General features: G+C 32.1%; 1 protein-coding gene across 1 annotated transcript; it reads left to right on the top strand.

Moving 5' to 3' along the window:
- Positions 1 to 1,395: 1,395 nt before the first annotated feature.
- LOC146918523 (uncharacterized) lies at positions 1,396 to 5,693 on the top strand. Its single transcript, XM_085722066.1, has 2 exons — positions 1,396 to 3,535; positions 3,652 to 5,693. Exons 1-2 carry the CDS (start codon positions 1,460 to 1,462, stop codon positions 5,635 to 5,637), a joined length of 4,062 nt encoding a protein of 1,353 aa, XP_085578192.1. The 5' UTR covers positions 1,396 to 1,459; the 3' UTR covers positions 5,638 to 5,693.
- The last annotated feature ends 22,135 nt before the right edge of the window (positions 5,694 to 27,828 follow it).

Genomic DNA, 27,828 nt, shown 5'->3' with positions numbered 1-27,828 from the left:
TGAGCAGGTTGAAGAACAAGACATATAAAATACTCCCTCTGGTCCTATTTATAAGAGAAAGTTAGGTCAACAAAAGTTAATGTATTTGGAGTGAATTTTTAACTAGATACATTAACTTTTGTTGACCCAAGTTTCTCTTATAAATAAAACCGGAGGGAGTAGTTTAGTTCGGATAGTCCCACATCGAAAATTCTCAAACAACCAAGAGGAAAATTACCTATAAATTACCCTTATACACATGTTGGCAAAGCATAACAGTTGGGACCCAATAACAGTTCAGTTGGGACCCAATTATTCATGTTGTGTTGTCCCTAATTTTTTTTATTTTTGTTAAATCAATCTTTTCTCTCTTCTATTTAATAGAATGTGGGTTAGAGATATTAAAGAACATTATGCAACAAAATGAATCCTTTGGACCTTGCTTTATATATAAATGCCTGCATTATATGTTAATCAGAATAAATGGTCATTTGTCTAAATCTTTTGTTTAAGAGACTACAATCCATTGAATTTGGTTAATAATCTAAATGAGTTTGTTAACTAGTTAGGTTGAATTTAGTTATATACTCATTTGATTCACAAATTAGCTCATCTACTAATAATTGTAAGGTATGATAATATACCTTAATATACCAAGGCACAATTTTCAGAACATTAACTTGTAACTTACACTTCTCTTCAACATTATTGGGTGCAATGAAGTCCTTGGTCAATTCTGTAGATTTCAAGGATATTGCAATCGAGTGACCAGCTAGGTTGAATCTTTATTTCATCGGGAGAGCTCATACCAGCTCTCTGAATATCAGGCTGAAGTACAACTGTAAGTGTTTGTTCTAGAATAATTCCTGAATCTAACCCATCTGCAGGAGCTCTGGATGCTGTCAGGTGCAATCGTCGTGAATGATAAAAACTCGTGTAAATAGATGGTCTATCCATTAAGGCTGAAAGTCCAGCTTTATCTCGACAAGGAAGGAGCTTCACGCGGCAGTAAACTATATCTTAGGCTCAGAATAAGAGCTAGAAGACTCTAGGAAGTTTATTGAAGCACAGAAGAGACCTGACAGAGAATTTGATGTAGGAGGGCTTTCTTAGTAATTTCATAGTATTTTATTTTAACCAAATCTTAGTAATTTTCTAGAACTTTCTATTATTATTTCGTTTTGTTTTATTTTGGCCCACGGGTTTGTTATTTCTTTCCCTATATAAGCAGAATTTATGCAGCCTAAGAGGCACACTTTTGATTCAATAAAATTATTAGAGATTTTCTCTCAATTCTGGTGGATTCCGGAACCCTTATTTTGATAGGTTTGTCGCTTGCAACCCTATTTTCACAAGTTTGTCGCTTGCAAACTTGTTCTTTTATATCTAGGTTTAGCGTTTGCTAACCCTACGCTTCCGTACTGCGTCAGTTGGCATCAGAGCAGGTTTCTCCTGTTCTTTTTTTCTAACGTGATCAGCCATGGGAGATCAACCAGTTACCAGGACAGATTTTGACGGTTTAGCTGCAACCATCAAAGCTCTTGCAGATCAGATTGCAGTGATATCCACAACAACAACGGCAACGACGGCTCAAATAACGACGTTGACGGCTAGGGTGGACGACCTCGCCAACAAAAACAACAACCGAAACAACAACAACAACCGAAATAACAACAACAACCGCAACAACAGGGGAGGAGGACCAACTCCGGATATTAGGGTTCGTTATGTCAACAACCCTTCTGATGATGATTTGAGTTTTGATGAGGATGAAGTCGTGATCGATGATGGGAGTGAACGTGGGAATCACCAAGATTACCGCGTTAAGGCTGATATTCCCCTATTTCACGGAACGATGGGAGTAGAAGAATTCTTGGACTGGCAGATCGATGTTGATAGATTTTTCGAAGTCATGGGCATCCCGACAGACAAGCAGGTTAAGATGGTTGCGATCAGGCTGAAAAGCACCGCAGCTGTTTGGTGGGATAAGCTCGTTGTTCAGAGGCGTAGACAAAATAAACCCCCTATTCGAACTTGGAGAAAGATGAAACAGTTGATGCTTGACAGATTTTTACCTGAAGATTATGAACAGATTCTATATAAGATGTATATTGAATGTGTTCAGGGCAAGCGATCAGTGACTGAGTACACGGCTGAATTTTTGCGTTTTTCTGAACGTAATGAATTAGGCGAGTCCGAGAATCAGAAGGTGGCTCGGTATATTAGCGGTTTGAAAAGTTCATTGCAAGAAAAAATGGGATTACATACTGTTTGGACCGTTGCTGAAGCGTCCAACCTAGCTTTAAAGGCGGAATTAATAGAGAAATCCCCTAGAAATTTCTCAAATTTCAGAAGATATTCTCCACAGAACCAAGCTGATGACAAAGAGAAAAGTGCAGCAGTCAAAGATTCAAACCATGTTAGCAAAGCAAGCAGTTCTGGCAGTGCACCTCCAGTCAAGGCCCCCGTTCAAAAGCAGAACAACCCTTATGCGTATCCTAGTGGTGATAATTGTTACCGCTGCGGTAGGAAGGGTCACAAGTCCAATGTTTGTCCATCAAGGAGGGTTGCTGGAGTAGCAGAAGGTTTTGATGATGGTGATGAGCAACTTGACGAGGAAGATGAATATGTAGGAGTTGAGTTTGCTGAGGAAGATTCTGAAGAGAGAGTGAACTTTGTGATTCAGCGAACGTTGCTGGCATCCAAAGAGGAAGGCCAACGCAAAAATTTATTTAAGACTCGTTGTTCCGTCAATAACAAAGTATGTGACCTGATAATTGATAATGGAAGCACGGAGAACTTGGTGTCAAAAAAATTGGTGGATTATTTCAAGCTGCCCACGGAGCCTCATGAGAAGCCATACTCTCTTGGCTGGGTCAGCAAGGGATCCCAGGTACGAGTGACGCTGTCCTGCAAAGTTCCTATATCCATCGGCAAACATTATAGAGAAGAGGTACTTTGTGATGTTCTTGATATGGATGTTTGTCATATTTTACTTGGTAGACCTTGGCAGTTTGATAATGATATTACTTATCGGGGACGGGATAATGTGATGTTGTTTACTTGGGGAGCCCATAAGATTGCTATGACACCTGTTTTACAATTTGATAAGAACCCGAAAGAGAAGAAAACGAGTTTCCTAGTGATGACTCAGAATGAAAAGGAACTTGATGATGCTGTTAAGGAAACTGAGTGTTTTTGTCCGGTTGTGATCAAAGGGCTGATGAATGTGGTGAAAGAAGAGATTCCGATACCAAGTGAAGTCTTAGAAATTCTAAAAGATTTCAATGAGCTGATTGCAGATGAGCTTCCAAATGATTTACCTCCTATGAGAGATATTCAACATCAGATAGACTTGATTCCAGGATCTAGCCTACCAAACCTTCCTCATTACCGCATGAGTCCTAAAGAGAACGATATTTTAAGGGAGCAGATTGAGGATTTACTAAGAAAGGGATTCATCCGTGAGAGCATGCCTTTCGGATTGTCAAACGCCCCTAGCACCTTCATGCGATTAATGAATCAGGTTCTACGCCCCTTTATTGGATCCTTTGTGGTAGTTTATTTTGATGATATTTTGATTTATAGTAAGTCCAAGAAAGAGCACTTGGAACATGTGAGGCTGGTTTTGCAAGTTTTACAAGATAATCAGTTGTACATTAATCTGAAAAGTGCACATTCAGTACCAACAAGTTACTTTTCTTGGGGTTTATAGTTGGTGAAGAAGGAATCCAGGTTGATGAGGAAAAGGTGAGGGCTATCAGAGATTGGCCTGCACCCACATCAGTTACTGAAGTACGTAGTTTTCACGGACTGGCCACTTTTTATAGAAGATTTATCAAAGATTTCAGCACTATCACTGCACCAATCACAGAATGTTTGAAGAAAGGAAAATTCAAGTGGGGTTCCGAGCAAGATCAGAGTTTTGCCTTGATAAAAAAGAAGTTGTGCACCGCCCCAGTCTTAGCTCTTCCTGATTTTGAAAAGGTGTTCCAAGTTGAATGTGATGCTAGTGGAATTGGAATAGGAGCTGTTTTGTCTCAAGAGAAGAAGCCAATTGCTTTCTTTAGTGAGAAGTTGAGTGAAGCTCGCCAAAAATGGAGTACTTATGACCAAGAATTTTACGCCGTTTTCAGAGCCCTTCGCCAATGGGAGCATTATTTGATTCATAGAGAGTTTATTCTGTTTACTGATCATCAAGCTCTGAAATTTCTCCATAGTCAGAAAGTAATCAACAAGATGCACGCTCGGTGGGTGAGTTTTCTGCAAAAATTCCCATTTATTATTCAGCATAAATCTGGTGCTCTCAACAAGGTAGCTGATGCTTTAAGTAGGAGAGCTTCTTTGCTTGTCACTTTAGCACAAGAGGTTGTGGGTTTTGAATGCCTAAAAGAATTATATGAGAGTGATGTTGAGTTCAAAGAATTATGGGCCAATTGCAAGGAGCATCCTTGTGCAGATTTTCATATTCGAGAAGGATACCTTTTTAAAGGAGACCAACTGTGCATTCCTTGCTCATCCTTGAGGGAGAAATTAATTAGGGACCTACATAGTGGCGGTCTTAGTGGACACATGGGGCGAGATAAGACCATTGCTAGTCTAGAAGAAAGGTTTTATTGGCCGCACTTGAGAAAAGATGTTGGAACCATTGTCAGGAAATGCTACACTTGCCAAGTTTCTAAAGGTCTGTCGCAAAACACTGGTCTTTACATGCCTTTACCCATTCCTGATGACATTTGGCAGGATTTATCTATGGATTTCGTGTTGGGTTTGCCTCGTACCCAGCGAGGTGTGGATTCTGTGTTTGTGGTTGTGGACCGATTCTCCAAGATGTCCCATTTCATTGCATGCAAGAAGACTGCGGATGCATCCAACATAACCAAATTGTTTTTCAGAGAGGTTGTGCGCCTTCATGGGGTTCCTACATCTATTACCTCCGACAGAGACACCAAATTCCTCAGTCATTTTTGGATTACTCTGTGGAAATTATTTGGAACATCACTGAACAGGAGTTCTACCGCTCACCCCCAGACTGATGGACAAACTGAGGTCACGAACAGGACTTTGGGAAATATGATTCGCTGTGTTTGTGGTGACAAACCGAAACAGTGGGACTTGGCTTTACCTCAGGTTGAATTTGCTTATAACAGCACCGTGCATTCTGCTACCGAAAAAACACCTTTTGCACTTGTTTACACTTCTGTCCCTAGACATGTGGTTGATTTGATTAAGTTGCCTAAAGCTCCTGGAGTTAGCGTAGCTGCTGAAAAGATGGCTGAAGGGATTATGACTGTGAAAGATTCTGTCAAGGCCAAGTTAGAAGCTACCGGGTTGAAAAATAAAGCTGCTGCAGATAAACGGCGAAGAGTCAAGGTTTTCAATGTGGGGGATGATGTGATGGTGTTTCTGCGAAAAGAGAGATTTCCCGTTGGTACCTACAGCAAGCTACAGCCCCGCAAGTATGGTCCGTTCAAAGTGACTCGCAAGATCAATGATAATGCATATGTGGTAGCACTTCCAGATTCTATGAACATTTCCAACACTTTCAATGTGGCAGACATTCATGAATACCATGCAGATGAAGTCCTTTATCAAGATGAGAACTCGGGGTCGAGTTCTTCAGAGGTGGAGGAGACTGATGTAGGAGGGCTTTCTTAGTAATTTCATAGTATTTTATTTTAACCAAATCTTAGTAATTTTCTAGAACTTTCTATTATTATTTCGTTTTGTTTTTTTTTGGCCCACGGGTTTGTTATTTCTTTCCCTATATAAGCAGAACTTATGCAGCCTAAGAGGCACACTTTTGATTCAATAAAATTATTAGAGATTTTCTCTCAATTCTGGTGGATTCCGGAACCCTTATTTTGATAGGTTTGTCGCTTGCAACCCTATTTTCACAAGTTTGTCGCTTGCAAACTTGTTCTTTTATATCTAGGTTTAGCGTTTGCTAACCCTACGCTTCCGTACTGCGTCAGAATTGCTGCCATAATTTTACCAAGAAGCATCAACCTGATGTGGAGGGACATCAAAGACTATACACTTGGCTATTTTACAAAGAAATGATTCATATAACAAGGATTGCTGCCATAATTCTTTTACCACTGTACTTGTTTAGTGATCATAGTCAATAACCAGCTAGTTGTAACCAAATATGAGGCCAATATAAGTTTTGCATATGTTAAAGAAACTATCCATGTGTGCTTAGAGCATCATGTTGGATTGGATCTTTGGATAGAGGACATGACATTATGAATTTTCAGGAGCTGATGAATCTCAGCAAGGATAAAGGATAGATTGACGACTTCTCATTCCGCAATTGAAGAAAACTTGTGAGTCTCATCATAGGTTGTTCTTGTCATCCACTTGGATCATACAGTAATGAGAATATGTCCTTGTAATGTGCTGAAAATAAGGTAACCTTATATCATCTGGCAACTAAAAAAGGATGAATGGTGAAATTGGTTGATTAAAGTGAATCCAATACCATAGGCATTAACAACATTACCATAAACTAAAATTATAATGAGAACATGTCAGTGTTATTATGTGCTGAAAATAACTACATATAATATGCATACCACAATCTATTTTAAGTGGATTGCTGCTAAAAGAATTTGATTTGTTTGAGTAATTGGATTTATTTGAAACATTGATTTCCTTTTCCAATTGCTGATTGAATTTGAATGGTTCAAAGTTGTAAAGAATAAGCAGGAGGAAGAAACAAGACATGTGGTAAAATAGTTAGTTTGGTTTCAATAGCTAGTCCCACATCGATGGTATTTGAAAAACCAAGAGGAAGATTTATATATAAATGGCCCTTGCATACATGTGGTCTAACATAATAATTCATTCACTAGGTGATGATCACTTAATTTATAATAATTAAGTTCTATATAATAAATATAATAATTTACGGTGCATTGATTTTTGAGGATATTGCGAATGGAAGAAAATAATTTTAAAGTAATTTTCTTCCATTTGTAAATATCTTCTAAAATTAATGTACCTAATAACCAGTAGTATTTTTTTTTTTTTCCATATTTCTAACTTGCGCTGGAGTTTGTGGTGTTTATTTTGGCATTTTTTTGACAAAATCTTTTGGCATTTATCTTGCTCTAATTTACTAACTTTGCTCTGATACAAAACAATGGTTACTTTATCATACAACTTAGCGAACTCAAAAATTATCACTAGATAGATATTATTAGTTCATGCAACTTGGTTCAAATTTGAGCTATATTTTGACAGCTTCCTTGACAGCTTTTCTAACTTGCGGCATAAAAGTATATGGTCTTAATATTTGCACCAATAATCACAATCACACAAATAGTGTCTTAATGTTTGTTCTTGTGAGTTGTGAAGCATAGTACTCCCTCTATTTTAAAATACATGTCGCAGTCAACCACTGCACACATGACAATATACAACTTTGACCATTAATATCTTTAATTATCTTGAATTTATAACTACATAAAATAGAGAACGGAGAGTAAGTAAACTTATCGAATTTGATTGACACGTTGAAAAACACCGAGCAGTTGCTCTCAAAGCTAGACAATAAATAAAATTATTGAATTTGATTGAGACGTGCAAAGACACCGAGCAGTTGGTCTCAAAGATAATATTCTTCAAACAATCACTTTTTACTAACACCACACATGAATTGTGGTGAAGTTTGTTAGGAGACAAGCGAACATGGTTGCTCATACTTTAGCTAGGGCGGTCTGTTCTTGGGCTCGTCACCGTATTTTTTATTCTTATCCTTCTTGTATTGAACATTGGTTGATTAATGATAATAGTTAGATTTGCTTTGGTCAAAACAAAAAAAAACACCACACATGAATTAACAATATTTTAGAAATTCATTGTGGATGCTAAAAAAACTTATAATTTGTTATTTGTTATTAGTGATGAAATTAAATAAGAGATAGAAAAACAAAACCATTTTTTTTTTTGAGGGAAAAAACAAAACCATGTTTATATACTATATATAAACTTAAAAAGAAGTTACGATAAGAAAACCGATAATAAGGTAAATAACTAAGGGTAAAAGCTTCCCAAAAAAAAAAAACCTAAGGGTAAAAACTAAAAGTTATATATTGTCAAGCTTGCAATGCTAATGTAACATTGAATTAGGGAAAAAAACAATAACGTGTATGAGTCAAAACAACAACAATTAAAATTTATCCCTAAGAAGGTTCGGCTACATGAATCAAACGATCTCATAATGTTTTATAAAATACCATGTGTTTCCAATTCATTAATCTAGTTTCTCTTATAATTTTTTTAGGTCTTCCCTTATCTGTAGTGATTTGACTCACCTTAATTTGATCTACTTTTCTTACTACATAATTCACGTGTCTTCTCTCTACGTGTCTAACCACGTAAGTCAAGTTTCTACCATCTTTTTTACTATAGGTGCTAACACAATTGTCTCTAATGTTGTTATTTGTAAATATATCTCGTCTAATCTTGTCACACATACAACACAACGTCTTCATCTTTGTTACACTTAGTTTTTTTTTTTATTGGTTCATTTGCTTTTACAATGTCTTGGGATGGTTCAATCTAAGCTAAGCTTATCGCACCGTAATAAATTCTAAAATTATGACCAGATAGATATTAGTTCATACAACTAGTCATGATATAGTTTTCTACAATGTACCAATCACTCAACCCTTTAACATGTGGATGCAATGCGACATAGCACGTGGTTGCTGCTCCATGCGATAAAAGGAATTAGACATAGTATCCTAGTTCTAATTACATAAGTGTTCTCACGTAATTGTTACTAGTAAACTGTTAGAACTCATGTTGGGAGAATGTGAAGATCTATTTGAATGTTGATGGGGCTCTCAGAGAGGGATTGGTTTCTTTGTAATTCTCAACTGTGTATTTAATTAAAAAAGAAAGAGACAAACAACGGATTTGAAAGAAAGAAAGATCAAAGGCATAAGTGAATCCAATGCCATAAACAACCTGATAAATATAATCTAAAGCAATATAACTAGACTTTAAACAAGACATGAAACTTAATTTATCTCTAATATCTCTCACTAATGAAAACTTATTTAGACATTCATTTGCAGAGTTTAAAAAAAAATTGGCACACTATCCTTACCAATACATAGACCGTTGATATCCCCCGCTCGGAGGTTGCTGCTTCTGAGTTCGTAACCTTGTGTATTGTTTGTTTGTCTTTTTATGGTTGCGGATTATGTTATATGTGACAATGTTTTATGTGCATCTAAAACAGCATCATCGTCATTCTCCTCTTCCTTAACATTAGTCTTTCGATTCTCAATATTTTTCTCAAGGACAATTTTTTTTATCACAATCTATATTAACTGAATTGCTGTTAAAAGACTTTGATTTATTCTACAAATTGGATTAATTTAGAACACTGGATTGCTTTACTACTGGCTGTTTGGAAGATTTGGTCAATTTTCCAATGGGAAGCCCTGGGATTGGATTTGATTGAATGGTTCAAACTTCAAAGTTTTAAAGAATAGCATATACATATTCTCGGCTAGCACTATTGAGTTTGGTTTTAATAATCCCACATCGATTGAGCTTTAAAAACCAAGAGGAAGACATACCTATAAAACACCCTTGTATATATTGGTACAAGTATAACAATTCGGGCCCTAAAATATATAGTGTTGTCAATGTAACTGCTTATAAACAGTTCATTAGTAATAATTTTTGGTCTATTAATTTCTGTATACTCATGTGGGATTAAAATTTGATCTTATAAATTAATTCATTAATTTTTAATCCCCTTGTTTTTTCAGAAATTAGTGTACCGAAATAATCGTGCCTAATTTTTTTTTCTTCTGTTTGTATTGGATTAGTATTAGTATTTTAAAAGACAATTTTTGCATGAAAAAGTCTGGTGGATTTTAAAAGATTTTGCAAGATTTTCATGACTTTTATGATTTTAAAAGACTATCAAGATTTGTCATTTGGATTTTAAAGGATTTATATCATAAGATTTTATAAGATTTTAAAAAACTATCAAGATTTCAAAGGATTTATAACAAGAAGGCAATTGTGTTTTTTCTAGATGCTTATGTGTTAAGAATTATGTGTTGTGATGTTTTTATATTTTTCAATACTGTTTTTTTTTTTGAGAGAATATTTTTCAATACTGTTGATTACACTATTATACTCATTTCCGACTTATTACAAAATTTGAAGCCAAGTGTTCAATATTAAGAATGGTTTTATACATTGAATTGTCTTAAAAAAAATTAAGATTGACATAGAACTAATAAATTTAAACAAATAGCTAAAATTTTACGAGAATGAAATTGTAGGAAGCCACCAGCATGATTCCGATGATGGCTCTAACTGTATACGTAGATGGGAAGGTTTATACCCCATTACAGAGTAACAAACAATATTTATTTTGTGCCGAGGAAGTCAATGAGAAAATGAATCTCATAGGACACCACGAAATGAAAATTGTGAGAGTCTCACAAAGTCTTGCAAGTTTTTGTGAGATTGTTGAATGAGTATTTTGTTCATTTTTTTTTCCAGATACATGTTCAGATACATTTTTCTTCTATGTAACCTCGAATGATTGCCAATGCATGTTCAGATACATTTTTCTTTTTTCCACCAAACCTTTTGATTTGTGATTTGTATGTTATCATTGTCCCTATAACTGTGATGAGACATTTTTGTTGTTGCTAGACATCCTTGTATACCTCTAAATCTGTAGTATGTATGCAAATATGAATTATCTGAAGTATATATGTCACAAGAAATTATGTTAGTATATATATGTTAGTATTTAACATCCATGATTTCCTGAAGCTCATGAACTTAAGTAGCTTTCACACATAAAAAGCTTTGTAGTTAATTAGTTTGCTAAAAATTTGTTGATGCTTGGGAATCACTTGTTTGAAAACATATTAATATCATTTTATGAATTAATCAGAACATATTAATACTCTATGCTATTGTTAATACTCAAATATAACTTACGCATATATATGATCCCATTTCAAAGACACTGTAAGTCTGTAACAGGTTCTGTAACTTGATCCAATGTCATGTCTGATTTCTAACTTGCAAGAGTGTGGCCTTTCTCTATTGTCCTCTTCTTTGATTCCGGTAACGGCAACGATGTAGCTGAATCATATAAAATATCTGGAAACATGAGGAGGGGAACTTGACATATAAAATAGTAATTGGTTTGGGTACGTAGTCCCACATCGATGGGTGCTGAAATAGCAAGAGGAAAATTTACCTATAAAAGAACTTTGTAATGTATACATGTGGTCAAAGTAACTATTCTGACACAAACAATAGTCAATGTTTTACTGCCCATAGTAATCATTAATCATAAACTTTGGTGGATTGATTTTTCTATGAATTCCGCTGTTTTCGAGAAATTTGTTTATTTGTTTGACATAAATAATTTTTGGGTAGTGTTAATTTGTGCCCTTGGGTACATGTTAAGAAACTTAAAAAAAGAAACTTTTTCTAAAATTTTGTGCATTTAAATGATTAAAAAGTTAAATATTAAATGCAACGTACATATTTCAATAAGTTTTTTCGAATCATTAACTTGTGCCTTGAGGGCACAAGTTAACATTTTTCATAATTTTTTTGAAGACTTTGGGTTCTTAAAAAAGTCAATTTACTTTTAGAGTCCATAAATAATTTTTCTTTTCTTATAAAATTGCATTAGTTATTGTGACCCTTTATTAAGTCCATATATATATATATATTTTGCCATTCAAAAAAAAATAAAAAATTACTATTACCCTTTATTAAAATCAACGCACAATTATTTTATACATAATCTTATTAATAATTTTTAGATATGCTTTCTCCCATATTATCATATGTTGTTACTTCAGTTAATGAATATGAAAAAACCGTACATCATTTCGAAAGATGCTTACAAAGTTTATGTGAGGAGGAAAAAGAAACTCCAAACATACTAGTATATTACTTAATTTTTCAAGTTTGGATCAATAATTTTAGAAGAAAAAAATAGTGAATTTTAAAAACCATAGGGTGAAAAAAGTAGCTGATCTCTTAAAAAATTCATATTATATTGGTAAGAAAATCAAACAAAAATATCCATGCTTAGATGGATTTCAAAAGGCCAAAATCTTATAAAATTGGATAACTCTCTATCTTTAAGGTTTGCTACTTACTCCCCCACTGTTTTACTTGCCACAAGTCTCTCCACTTCACAAAGTTGATTTTGAGGCCCATATCTCATGCTTTCTTTCACTAAGTTTCTTGCATACCAATTTTTATTTTTTTTCATTTGATATGAACTAATTATTAGTCTTTAATCTTGCTTCTTCTCATCTCAACAAAGGAAGAGAATTGTTCTTCTCTCATCTATTTTTGCTCAATTCATGAATTAACTCATGTTAAAAATACACATGCATGACTTAATTCACGTTCGACTTTTTTTACAGGAACGAACAATTCTAAATGGGAGAAGAGCAATTCTCATAAAAGAATATTAGATTCCACTTTGTATTTAGCCTAGATCCTAAATGTCCTTTTCTCTTTGGTCCAAAAAGAAGAAACCATGATCCTTCCTATTACAATAAGCACCAAGAATCAAATATAATACGCAACCTAATATCTAGCTTCAAGAGATTACCATTGAATTAGTAAAAATAACAATTCTATACAAATCTTAAATATGAAGGGTTCCACATTACATAAAGTATATACATAAGGTTGTTTTATATGAAATGAGCTTTTGTCATTCATATACTACTAACTGTTTATTTTTACTCCTCTGCAGCTTCAAAACTATTATATTATTTATCAGATTGAGTTGTAAATGTTAAAGGTGTCTTAATTTCTTGGTTATATGAAGTGATGTCTATCTAGTGGTTATTTTAGAATTCATTAAAACATAAAAGAAGAAAGTGACATATTCAATTCATCTTCACCGATGAACCATCCCAAAACATTGTAACATCTCATTTTCTCTATATATCTCTCACTCCAAGTTACATCACCAACTTATTACATATACCACGTCACACTTATTTTTATTTTTATATCAAGATGTATACATTCATGTGGGGTGTATAGGGGTGGGCATGGTTCGGTTAACCATGTTAACCGAACCGAACCGAACCAAAGTGTTGAAATGGTTCGGAAAAACTGAACCGAACCGTTTAAAGTTTGGAAGTATCCGAACTGAACCTAAGTTATAGTTTGGTTAACCCTTTTCTTACCTATTAACCAAACCGATCCGAACCAAAACATATTTTTTTATCCAATGAATAAAACCACTTTTATTAAAAAAAATAACAAATTAGAATTAAAAGCTAGAATAGTATATTTCTTCAAAACAAATTATCTTATGCAAAACAACTTATTACGATCTCTTTTATTTGAAAAAAAAATAGCTTATTCAAAACAACTTATTTTATGAAAAACAGCTTATTACGATATCTTTTTAAAAACAATTTATTCAAAACAACTCATTTATGCAAAACAGTTTATTATGATCTCTTTTTTTAAAAAAAAAAACTTATTCAAAACAGCTTATTTATACAAAACAGCATATCAAGATCTCTTTTTTCAAAATAACATATTCAAAACAACTTATTTACGTAAAACAGCTTATTGTGATCTCCTTTTTCAAAATAACTTATTCAAAATAGCTTATTTATGCAAAACAGCTTATTAGGATCTCTTTTTTAAAAAAAAAACTTATTCAAAACAACTTATTTATACAAAACAGCTTATCAAGATCTCTTTTTTCAAAATAAATTATTCAAAACAACTTATTTACGTAAAACAGCTTATTAGGATCTCCTTATTCAAAATAACTTATTCAAAACAACTTATTTATGCAAAACGGCTTATTAGGATCTCTTTTTTCAAAACAACTTATTCAAAACAACTTATTTATGCAAAACGGCATATTAGGATCTCTTTTTTCAAAATAACTTATTCAAAACAGCTTATTTATGCAAAAACAGCTTATCAAGATCTCTTTTCAAAATAACTTATTCAAAACAGCTTATTTACGTAAAACAACTTATTAGGATCTCCTTTTCCAAAACAAATTTTTCAAAACAACTTATTTAACCAAAACAACTTATTAGGATCTCTTTTTTTAAAACAAATTATTCAAAACGGCTTATTTATGCAAAACAGCTTATTAGGATCCCTTTTTTCAAAATAACTTATTCAAAACAGCTTATTTATGCAAAACGACTTATTAGGATCTCTTTTTTCAAAACAACTTATTCAAAACAGCTTATTAGGATATACTTTTTCAAAACAGCTTATTTATGCAAAACAACTTATTAGGATCTATTTTTTCAAAATTACTTATTCAAAACAACTTATTTATGCAAAACAACTTATTACGATCTCTTTTTTCAAAATAACTTATTCAAAACAGCTTATTTATGAAAAACGGCTTATTAGGATCTCTTTTTTCAAAACAACTTATTCAAAACAACTTATTTAAGCAAAAATAGCTTATTAGGATCTCCTTTTTCGAAACAACTTATTCAAAACAGCTTATTTATGCAAAACAGCTTACTACGATCTCCTTTTTCGAAATAACTTATTCAAAAAAGCTTATTTATGCAAAACAGCTTATTAAAAACTGTTTTGAAAAAGGAGATCGTAGTAAGCTGTTTTGCATAAATAAGCTGTTTTGAATAAGTTATTTTGAAAAAAGTGATCCTAATAAGCTGTTTTGTGTAAATAAGTTGTTTTGATAAGTTATTTTGAAAAAAGTGATCCTAATAAGCTGTTTTACGTAAATAAGCTGTTTTGAATAAGTTATTTTGAATAAAGAGATCGTAATAAGTTGTTTTCTGTAAATAAGCTGTTTTGAATAAGTTATTTTGAAAAAATAGATCTTAATAAGATGTTTTGTGTAAATAAGCGGTTTTGAGTAAGTTATATTGAAAAAAGAGATCGTAATAAGTTGTTTTGCATAAATAAGCTGTTTTGAATAAGTTATTTTGAAAAAATAGATCTTAATAAGATGTTTTGTGTAAATAAGCGGTTTTGAGTAAGTTTTATTGAAAAAAGAGATCGTAATAAGTTGTTTTGCATAAATAAGCTGTTTTGAATAAGTTTTTTTTGAAAAAAGTGATCCTAATAAGCTATTTTGAAGAAGTTATTTTGTAAAAAGTGATCCTAATAAGCTGTTTTACGTAAATAAGCTGTTTTGAATAAGTTATTTTGAAAAAAGAGATCATAATAAGCTGTTTTGTGTAAATAAGCTGTTTTGAATAAGTTATTTTGAAAAAAGAGATCTTAATAAGATGTTTTGTGTAAATAAGCGATTTTGAGTAAGTTATATTGAAAAAAGAGATCGTAATAAGTTGTTTTGCATAAATAAGATGTTTTGAATAAGTTTTTTTGAAAAAAGTGATCCTAATAAGCTGTTTTGCGTAAATATGCTGTTTTGAATAATTTATTTTGTAAAAAGTGATCCTAATAAGCTGTTTTACGTAAATAAGCTGTTTTGAATAAGTTTTTTTTTTTGAAAAAAGAGATCGTAATAAGCTGTTTTGTGTAAATAAGCTGTTTTGAATAAGTTATTTTGAAAAAGGAGATCGTAATAAGCTGTTTTGCATAAATAAGCTGTTTTGAATAAGTTATTTTGAAAAATATGATCCTAGTAAGCTGTTTTGCGTAAATAAGTTGTTTTGAATAAGTTATTTTGAAAAAAGTGATCATAATAATCATAATAAGTTGTTTTGCATAAATAAACTGTTTTGAATAAGTTGTTTTGAAAAAAGAGATCCTAATAAGTTGTTTTGCATAAATAAGTTGTTTTAAATAAGTTGTTTTGAAAAAAGAGATCCTAATAAGTTGTTTTGCATAAATAAGCTGTTTCTAATAAGTTATTTTGGAAAATGAGATCCTAATAAGTTGTTTTGCATAAATAAGTTGTTTTGAATAATTTAATTTTAAAATAAGTTGTTTTGCATAAAACAATTTATTTTAAAATAAGTTGTTTTGAATAAATTGTTTTTAAATAGATATGCTTAATGGTTCGGTTTGGTTCGGTTCGGATAATTGTGGTTACTAACGGTTCAGTTCGGTTAGTGAATTGTTATCAAAATAATGGTTCGGTTCGAGAATTGGTTAAATGGTTCAGTTAATTTTGATGTGGTTCGGTTCGGTTAACCGGTTCAAAATGGATTTTGGTTATTTTTGCCCACCCCTAGGTGTACATCAGACATCTTTCTTTCTAAAAAACTAACGAAGAATAATCAATTCCAACGAAGAATAACTTCTCCAAAATTAAATTATTTCATTTTCATTTCATTCTTTTCTTATTAATATTATTATCATTTCTTTTCTTCTCACAATTGAACATAATTAAGAACAATGACTGTGTTATGTGCATTCTATAATCAAAGTGACGTCGTTTTACAATGGACCTTTAAGTGCAACTAAATCTCTGTTTCAACCATGGTTCTATTAAATACCGATGGTAACATAGAAATAGACCAGTAACACTTGTGTGGTCACAACGCCAAATATAATTTATCCAGACACACTCATAAAACTTGAAAAAAGCTGCAATAAAAAAAATAATGTATATTTTTGACATAATTAAATGAAATGTACTGTTATGTTTTTGTGTGTGCGTCTAATTGATTTTTATTTAGGTGACCAGACAAATATTTCTCCTTTGAGACTTGCTATTCTTGCTCTCCACCGTTTTACTTGTCACACATCTCTTTCCACTTTTTAAATTTCTTTTGTCCAACACATATGTCTCTTCGAAAACTAGTTTTCCAATGCATTGCAAAAACTACTAGTTTTTAGAATTATTTTGCAGAAATTTTGAGAGTGTTTTGAAAACTAATTTTTGAAATAAAGAAATTATGTTAAGTAATAATGATAAATTTCTCCATAATAATAAGTTTTACCTCCTAAAAAAACATCACCGTCTTGGCTCTTAGAATTCACGATAGGTTCGGCTTTTATATCAGAATCTTTGATTGGATTCACTTCATGAATATCAGAAGCATTCTCTTTGAGAGACTCATTGTTATTTGCAGAGGTAGTGGTAATATCAATATTAGTAATCATTATTATTTACTAAGACTTGATGTTCAATTTCCTCTTTGACATTTTGTTCTAAATAATAATTATTCGATGCAATGAAGACATATGAAACAGCTATAAACATGAGCAGGGATCAAGAACAAGGCATATATAATAGTCCCACATTGAAAATTCTCAAACAACCAAGAGGAAAATTACCTATAAAAACCCGTATACATGAGCAGTAATTCATATTGTGTTGTCCATTTAATTTATCTAACTGTTTACTAGTAATAACTATTTTGGACTATCGATTATCATAGAGCTCTTTCGGATCAAAATTAATGTTATTAGTTGATTTTTGATCCATTGGCTTTTTGAAAATCAATACACCAAAACAGTCTGAGTCCCTAATTTGTATTTTTTTTTTTGTTGTTAAAGCAATCTTTTTTCTCTCCTGTTTAGCCAGTTTGGTAGCACGGTACAATTGAGAAACGTGCGTCGTCAGGAGTGGTATTCACCGCAATTTTTAAAAGCTACAATTCTAAGCTTCTGCTGCAACGTGGTTTTGGAACGTGGTTTTGGGAAATTAAACGCTAAGGCAAACACACTAATAGTCTATAAGTCTTAACTCAACAATTAGTATAAAAAAAAGACTTACCAAAGCCTAATAAAAAAAGCCTTACCAAAAAATCTGATAGTTTTTAGAGACAAAAAACTAATAAAAAAGTCTTTCCAAAGCATTTAAAAAACCACTAGTTTTTAGAATAATTTTGCAGAAATTGAGAGTGTTGTAAAAACTAATTTTTGAAATACTTCTTTTTTTTTTTAAAAGAAATTATGTTAAGTAATAATGATAAAATTTCTCCATAATAAGTTTTACCTCCTAAAAAAACATGATCCTCTTGGTTCTTTTGGTTCAGGATAGGTTCAGCTTTTATATCAGAATCTTTAAGTATTGTATCACTATTATGAGCTACATCATCATACATATACTCGGTTTTTTCTTGATCCATATTTTGATTGGTTCCACTTCATGAATATCAGAAGCATTATCTTTGACAGAGTCATAATTTGCAGAAGTAGTAGTGGTAACAGCAACATCAATAATCATTATCGTTTAGGAAGACTTGATGTTCAATTTCATCTATAAACATTTTGTTCTAAATAACAATTATTCGATGCAATGAAGACATATGAAACTGCTAGAAACATGAGCAGGATGAAAAACAAGACATATAAATAGCTTAGTTCTGATAGTCCCACATTGAAAATTCTCTAACAACCAAGAGAAAAATTACCTATAAAATACCCTTATACACATGTTGGAAAAGCATAACAGTTCGGACCCAATTATTCATATCGTGTTGTCCTCTTAATTTATTTAACTACTTAGTTTACTAGTAATAACTTTTGGTCTATTGTTTTTTAAGCTTCGGTGTAGGATCAAAATTAATGTTATGAGTTAATTTTTGATCCACTTCGGTGTTTGAAAATCAATATATCAAAACAATCCGAGTTCCTAATTTTTTTTTGTTAAATCAATCTTTTCTCTCTTCTATTTAATAGAATGGGAGGGTAGAGATATTGAAGAACATTATGCAACAAAATGAATCCTTTGAACCTTGCTTTCTATATAAATGCCAGCATTATATGTGAATAAGAATAAATGGTCATTTGTCTAAGTCCTTTGTTCAAGAGACTACAATCCATTGAATTTGAGTTATATACCCATTAAATTTGTACTTATTAATGTAAAACTCTTCATAACACCTCTGCTTTTTCATATACATGCTCTGATTATGTTAAGGTTCTGGAAGCTTGCTAGTCTGACATAGAAAACATTGACATGTGACTGTACACTTGGCTAACTTGGCTCTGATGCAAAGCCCCCGGTGCAATTGGAAACCCGAAAGGACAAAGATAAGTATCTTTTGAAGAATATTAACCATAGTACTTGCAAGGATATTGCAATCAAGAGACCAGCTAGGTCAATTCTGTAGATTTCAAGGATATTGCAATCAAGAGACCCGGTGCAATTGGTCAATTCTGTAGATTTCAAGGATATTGCAATCAAGAGACCAGCTAGGTCGAATCATTATTTCATCGGGAGAGCTCATACCAACTCTCTGAATACCAGCTAGGTTGAATCTTTATTTCATCGGTTATTTCATCGGGAGAGCTCATACCAACTCTCTGAATACCAGCTAGGTTGAATCTTTATTTCATCGGGAGAGCTCAGTACAATTGTAAGTGTTTGTTCTAGAATAACTCCTGAATCTAACCCATCTGCAGGAGCTCTGGATGCTGTCAGGTGCAATCATTAAGGCTGAAAGTCCAGCAGCTTTATCTCGACAAGGAAGGAGTTTCAACCATGGACTGGAGTAAGATTCTCTGTGCAGACAGCTTGATCACGCGGCAGTGAACCATATCTTAAACTACCTACGGCTGTCTGAGATGCCCATTTAGGCGCAGAATAAGAGCTAGAAGACTCTAGGAAGTTTATTGAAGCACAGAAGAGACCTGACAGAGAATTGCTGCCATAATTTTACCAAGAAGCATCAACCTGACGTGGAGGGACATCAAAGACTATACACTTGGCTATTTTACAAAGAAATGATTCATATAACAAGGATTGCTGCCATAATTCTTTTACCACTGTACTTGTTTAGTGATCATAGTCAATAACCAGCTAGTTGTAACCATATATGAGGCCAATATAAGTTTTGCATATGTTAAAGAAACTATCCATGTGACATGACATTATGAATTTTCAGGACCTGAACAATCTCAGCAAGGATAAAGGATTGATTGACGACTTCTCATTCCGCCATTGAAGAAAACATGTGAGTCTCATCCTAGGTTGTTCTTGTCATCCACTTGGATCATATAGTAATGAGAATATGTCCTTGTAATGTGCTGAAAATAAGGTAACCTTATATCATCTGGCAACTAGAAAAGGATGAATGGTGAAATTGGTTGATTAAAGTGAATCCAATACCATAGGCATAAACAACATTACCATAAACTAAAGTTATAATGAGAACATGTCAGTGTTATTATGTGCTGAAAATAACTACATATAATATGCATACCACAATCTATTTTAACTTAATTGCTGCTAAAAGACTTTGATTTGTTTGAGTAATTGGATTTATTTGAAACGTTAATTTCCTTTTCCAATGGCTGATTGAATTTGAACGGTTCAAAGTTCTAAAGAATAAGCAAGAGGAAGAACAAGACATGTAGTAAAATAGCTAGTCCCACATCGATGGTATTCGAAAAACCAAGAGGAAGATTTATATATAAAAGACCCTTGCATACATTTGGTTTGACATAACAATTTGGACCCGACGTTACTAGTTTGTGTTGTCCATAAGTAAAAAAAAATCTGGTTCATTGATTTTCTGTATATTTCCGCTGACTTAATAAGTTAAAGTTATTAACTACTTTTTTGTTTAAAGAAAAAAGAAGTTTTTAGTTTTTCTTTTTAAGTTCATGGTGTATCCAAAAGTCCATTTATCAAAATAACCGATGTCTAATTTTTTGTTTTTTGGTCTAATAGTCACCATTTTTGGTAACTTTTGGAACAACTATGTTATCTCTTTTATTGATAAAAATAATAGAGAGAGAAAAAAGAAGAGGGAAAATAATAAAACAATGTGAGTATAAAAGAGAAAGTTGTTAAATGTTGTATCAAAATGGTTGTTTAAGTATCTTAAATTGATTTTCTAAAGTACAGACCAATTATGTTAATATATGTTTAACTATAATTTATTTTAATTCCAATCTTGTAATTCTTCAGAAACAAGAAGATTCTCCAGAAATAAAATAGCTAGATTTACACAAAAAGATTCTCCAGAAATCCAGAAATAAAACAGCCCGTAATCCCATATTTGACTGTATATTTGAGCTGACATGACACGCTGAGTCATTATTTTTTGATTACGTGGTATGTTCAATGCGTATTGTTGATTCTTTTAGCTATATTTTAATTCCATTTAGCTCTTTCACAATTAAATCAATTAAAAAATTATAAAATTTTCTTCTCTTCTCTTCTTATACACACAATACTTTCTTCTCTTCTATTCTTCTACATAAGAACAACAACAACACATCAACACAATTCTCTTCTAGAAACACCCTTGAAGAACAAAAGTCATCCTTTTTCCACTCTTCAAATCCCTCGCAACCCTTGTCAAATTCCCCTAATAGAAATGCCCAAATCCATCGTAACCAAAAACCTCAAAAACAAAATTGTGAGAGATCTGTGGCATTTGAATGTGTGTGAGAGAAATAAGAGAATGAAAATGATAAAAAAGAAAGAAAAAGAAATAGAGTAAGATCTTGAAGATTCTAGCGAGATAGAAGGAAAAAATCAAATAGAAGTTTCTCAGTGTCGGACACGCGTTGGTATCTGATACCGACACGATATCGACACATATGATTAGACATAATTACATGATTTTCTCAAATTATTAACAATATCTATGTATCGGCATCCGTGTCGTATCTGTATCCGTGCTTCATCATCAGCCCCACAAATTTAGTGTTTTCTTGATCCATATTTTGGTTAGTACGCATGGATTGGTGGTTAGGGTCTTTAATTCCTTTGGGAGAAGGAGATGCGTTCTCTTTGACTAAGGTTGAAGTTTACATTGGTACTCATTTACTAAGACTTGATGCTAAATTTCCTCACATACATCTTTTTCTAAATCCAAAATTGATTAAGTTCAAAGTTGTAAAGAATAGCATATAGATGTTGTCATCAGCAAGACATAATACAAATTTATTTAACAATAATACAAACAACTACTGCACAACAAATACCACCAAAATGTTACCATGTCTTCATTGTATTTCTGGTTTGTCCATTGAACATGAAAATTCAAATTAGATTAAGAGATTTCTAACCATCTGTGTGCAATATCGAAAGGTACATGTAAATAAGTTTGACTGTTTGATTATAGGACTGTAGAAATCTAACCATCTGTGTTAGAGAGTACGATTTGTTATTATCATCGACTTGCATGCTATAGTAATGAGAACAATAGTAATTCAGGAACATAATACTACATATATATGTGCAACTTTCTATTAGTGCCAAAAACTCAAACTGTATATCCTGTATCTATCTTATTGTTCAAGGAAATACAAAACAAAGGATAAAACTTAATAAATCGACCATATTGTTATATTTGAAACACGACAAGCGTTTCCTATTTGAAACTTACAAAATAGACCGTTGATATCCCCTGTGGCTACTTCTGTGTTCGTAACTCCGTTGAACCATATAACTTGTCCATTGTTTTTGTGGCTGCGGATTACATATATATATGATACTAATAAATATGTAAATGTATTTACAATGATTCTGTTAAATGTGACAATGTTTCATGTGCATCTAGAAAAGCATGATCATCATTATCCTCTTCCATTGGAAATTGTCTAGTTATTGTTTGGCCTTATTTTCAAGTTGATCCTTTACTTTTCTTGGGGAAGATAACGGTTTTATGATACTCTTGGCTCTTTCGATTCACGATAGTTTCAGCTTTTATATCAGAATCTTTAAGTATTGTATCACTATTAGGAGCAACATCATCAAACACAAATTGCTTTTATCTTTAAGTGTTTTCTTGATCCTCTTTGGTAATTTGATCAGTACTCGTTATTTGCAGTGGTAGTGGTAACATCAACATCAGTATCAATGTATCATTTACTAAGACTTAATATTCAATTTCATCTCAGACATTTTGTTCTAAATAACATTTATTATATGCAATGAAGCCCAAAATTGAACAAGTTTAAAGTTGTAAAGAATAGCATATACAAATTCTCAGCACCAAGATATATAAAATAGCTAAAAACATGATCAGCGACGAAGAACAACACATAAAATAGACTCCTGTCAAAAGTCCCACATTGAAGGGGCTGAAAAACAAAGAGGAAGATTTACCTATAAAAAGACCCTTCTATACCTCAAAGCCAATTAATCTGTTCTGAACCAATAAATCACATTGTGTAGTCCACTTAATTGATATTAAAGTTCATTAGTAATAACTTTTGGTGAAATTGATTTTTGAGAATCTCAATACAAGAGATAAATTATTGTTATTAATAATAGTATTTTTCTTGTTTGATCTTTTCAACAATCAATTTACTGAAAAAACTAAGAATCCATAATTATTTTTTCTTTCCGTTTAACAGAAGGATTTGCAATTGATTATCAACTTGAATCCTTTGAACCTTTCTTGCCATTATAGATACTTGTCATCCCAAGGAGAAATACACCGGTTTATTACACAAACCAACCAATTTACGTACTTAACTTAATAGTATATCTGAAAATTGTGCTAATGAAGCATTTAAAAAAAAAAGTTTAGACATAGTTTAAAGAGTTTGTGGTAGCGTTATTGCATTAAAATTGTGCTAATGTACATCACAATATATCTGACTAGGTTTTTGCAACTGCTAATTCTTCTTTTGGGTTAGGTTTCAAGAGCTCCAAAGGCGATGCTAAGTTTTGTCAATTTTAGCTTTTTGGAGTTTTGTGTAACTGGTCTTTAAATTATTGGATTCATCTCTGGATAAAATGAGAAGATTTAGTAGGGTCCTGGTGTCATGCTTGATTGGATGACTTTTAAACTTACATTTGGTTATGCATAAAATTTTAAAGTAAACTTAGTTCCTTAAACATGATTTTCATTTCAACAACTAAACTTTTTTTTTTATATGTTTTCATAATCAATGGTTCATTTGCCTTTACAATGATTAGAGCAGATGAACTGAAAAGTCACTGTTCAATATAACTTGATAACTTCAAGATAAAGTGGTCAAATTTCATCTATAATCAGAAGTGGTACTACATTATTATTGAGTCTATTTTACAAGGTGATGATAACTTGATTTGGAAGTTTTCCAATACCGACTCTTTTCAATTTAGAGATGGCTCATTATTATAAACCAACATATATTCCTCCTTCTAAATCTTCGGTTATTTGCATATTCTGGTTTCACAATGCAACCTGCGTTCTATGAGTGAGAAATCTATTCAACATGTTTTCTTGCAGAATGAGGTGACAAGTTATCAAGTTTTTTTTGGGTGCAAATAAGGTAGATTTCATTACTCAATAACAGCAACTCCAATGAGATTTCATTGTTTGGCATCATCAATGAGTCTCCTCCTAGTTTGTTCTTATCATCCACTTCCATCTTATAGTAATGAGAACATGTCACTATATGTGCTGAAAACAATTACATCCAGGTAAGGATTTGAACCACATATATACCTTGTGCATTGTTTGTTTTTGTGGTTGCGGATTAGATATAAGATAATGGTAAATTCATCATGTATTTGAAATGATTTTGAACCATATATATATACCTTGTGACATTTTTTTCTTTCTTCAGTTTCTCTTTTTTGTCACAATCTATGCAACTAAGCCCATCATCTTAATACAAAATTCTCATCACCAAGACATATAAAACAACTAGTTAGTAGAAAAGCAGATAGCAATTTGGAGTTTGGTTTAAACAATCCCAAATCGATGGTGCTTAAACAACCAAGAGAAAAATTTACCTATAAAACACCCTTTTGCTGTAAGTGTTTGGAAAATATAATGCACATTTTGTCGACCACACAATTTTATAAAAGTGGTCATCAGTAATAACTTTTTGGGGCATTGACTTTCGAGAATGCATAGCATCTGAATAATTAAATTTTCATATTTCATATGCTTGGTATTTTCGAAAATCAATTCGCTAAACTAAATAGAGTTTCAAAATTATTTTCTTTTGTTGAAGAGAATTGGCTTTAAACTTTTAGTCCAAAAAATGAATATTGAAAATAGTCAAAAGTCATAACTAGTCTAGTTATATATATAATACTTAAATTATTTGGGAAAAAACTTAAATAATTTAACCTATTTGTTAAGTTAAATATTTTGAAAAAATCCATTAAACATCCTTTGTACGATTGGGATAGTTTCTATTTTATTTTAATTCAATTTGTTTTTATAAAATAAAATTGACTTTTACTTTATGTAATTGGAGCAGAGGAGCTAAAGCAAATTGTTTTCGAACTTGAAACGAGCCAAGTTCAAGCTAAAAAAATATTCGTTTCGAACTTGAGTTGAATTTTGAGTTTGAACTAATTCTTAACGAGTCGAGTACAATTAAGATGAGTTCGATTCGACTCATCTTTAGGGTCTTACCCACAACTTAGAACCCGATACATTGCAGACAACAATGTTTTTCGCTTGGCCAAAAATAAACACTCACCCTTATTAGTGGTGGTCGATTAAAAATATTTCATATTAGTAGCTATTTAATATTATGTCGACTAATCAATATATTACATCTGATCACTATTATAAGAAAAAAAAAACTTTTTAAGTTTATTAAATAATTGACATATATGGTCATCACTGTGCACGTACATAAGGTATTCAATGTACCTAAAAATTGACATTTTGCTTATGATAGTGATTGGAGGGAAAATATATTTCAGATGCCTAAGTTTTTCAATGAACTTAAAAAGTTTCTTATCATAGTGACTGGAAGGAGTACTTTGTTGAAGCTATAGTTACTGATATTTGAGAAGAATAGAGAACTAACGGTGTAACCGATACATAATAGTAAAGGGGAATGGATAGTTTACTTGATTGACCAGGTTTTAAAAAAATGAATGAGTTAAAGTCTTGTAAGAATCTTGACGTAGCTTTGATTTTAGAATGCACACAACACTCCCTTTGTTCTCCATTTGTTCTTAACGATTATGTTCAATCGCGATAATAATAATCATAATGATTTTGAAGAAATTATTCTTGTTTTTTTACCAACTTATATTATTTCATTCATTACAATAGAGGTAATGCATGATGAAATCAAATCAAAAACATTGCGACTAGCATACAATTTTGACATCCTTACTAAAGCATGAGCATTTTGAAGAAATTATTCTTGTTTTTTTACCAACTTATATTATTTCATTCATTACAATAGAGGTAATGCATGATGAAATCAAATCAAAAACATTGCGACTAGCATACAATTTTGACATCCTTACTAAAGCATGAGCGGCAAAATTTGTTTGTCTCCGAGCAAAATTTATCTTAAAGTTTGAAAAATGATAAAGAAGTGATCTATGATTAGATAGAGTACGGCCAAATTCTGACCCGTTGTTAGTGTTATCAACAATACCTTCCACCACTAGCTTGCAATCTAGTTCAATTATTTGCACCCTTGCTAGAGCCAATTGACCAAACCAACATACAATTTTGACATCTTTGTTAAAGGATTCAACCCGAATGAGCCTAATATAGAGCAAAAAGACAGACTTGAAACTACCTTCACCATCGCGTACGACACCACCGCAGCCAGCAAATCCTCTCCGATCGCCACAACTCCATCAAAGTTAAGAGCCACAAAATCTGCTGGAGGTTTTATCCAGCGAGAGACACAAGCAGGTTGTCGGTTCCTTCTAGTATTGGTAGTTCAAATTACAAAACACAAACAAATTAAACAAATCAAGTATCTACTATCTACTCCATATATACATAATCAAGAAATTCCATTTTACTATATACTGATTCCAAAACCCTGTTAAATCTATTTATTAGAAAAGTAATGGAAATGAAAAAATAGTCCAAATTCATATTCTAGTATTCTTCATTGATAAGTACTCAATAACCCAAATACAAACGTAGGAACTAAAGAATAAATACAAACATGCAAGATAAAAATAAGATCAACGTATGGAATTTTAGACAAACAAATGACTTTTCATTGTTTGATATCATCAGAGCTGATCGATCTGTCTACTTCCCTTTCATTGATAAAAAGAAAAAATTGTTCTTATAGTATTAATAATGAGAACATGACACTGTAATGTGCTGAAAATAACTACATCCAGGTAAGATAATGGTAAATTCGTAGTGTATTTGAAATGATTCTGTTAAATGTGACAATGCTTTATGTACATCTAAAAATATATCTTCATCATTCTAAAAAAGCATGGTTATCATTCTCCTTTTCCTTACCATTAGACTTTCAACTGTCAATCACAATCTATCTGGAAGATTGGGTTAATTTTCCAGTGGGAAGGCTTGGGCTTTGGAGTGATGGAGTAATTATTAAGATGAAGTTGAGGTACTTCAGATCCTCCATTAATCCAAAATTGAACAAGTTCAAAGTTCTAAAGAATAGCATATACAGATTCTAAACTTGATTTGATAGATAATTCATTAAACTTGGTTTATAAATTAAATGAGTAGAAGTTGAACTAAAAATTAAGTTATATAACTATGATATAAAAAACAGCTAGAAACTTGAGCATGAGGATGAGGAAGAGTAAGACATAAAATAGTTTGGTTTGAATAGTCCCACATCGAAAGTTCTTAAACAACCAAGAGGAAGATTTGGTTATAAAAGTAACCGCTCGGATACAATCCAATAATTCAATTCACTAGGTGATGTCCACTAAATTCATAATAATAATTAAGTTCAACATAGTAATTTACAGTGCATTGATTTTTGAGGATGTTTGGAAGGAGAAAAAATTAATTTTAAATTATTTTTTTCTCTTTTGAGTCATCTTTTAAAATCAATGTACCCAATAACTAGTAGTATTTTTTCTTTCAACTCTGTAACTTGCGTCAGAGTTTGTGGTGTCAGTTTTTATGAAATTTTGTTTTCCTATGATATCTTTAGCCATTTATTATTTCACCTCAATTATTTCTCTCTACATAATAGGTAAGAGTATTATTTCACTTCATTTTCATTTGAGTTTTTTGTTCATTTAGATTTCATTTCAGTTGC

Source organism: Medicago sativa, chromosome 6 (assembly GCF_051527215.1).
Source record: "Medicago sativa cultivar Bolivia chromosome 6, Bolivia_mono, whole genome shotgun sequence".
In the NCBI taxonomy this organism is placed as follows: Eukaryota; Viridiplantae; Streptophyta; class Magnoliopsida; order Fabales; family Fabaceae; genus Medicago; species Medicago sativa.
This window is presented reverse-complemented; position numbering and strand designations above follow the sequence as displayed.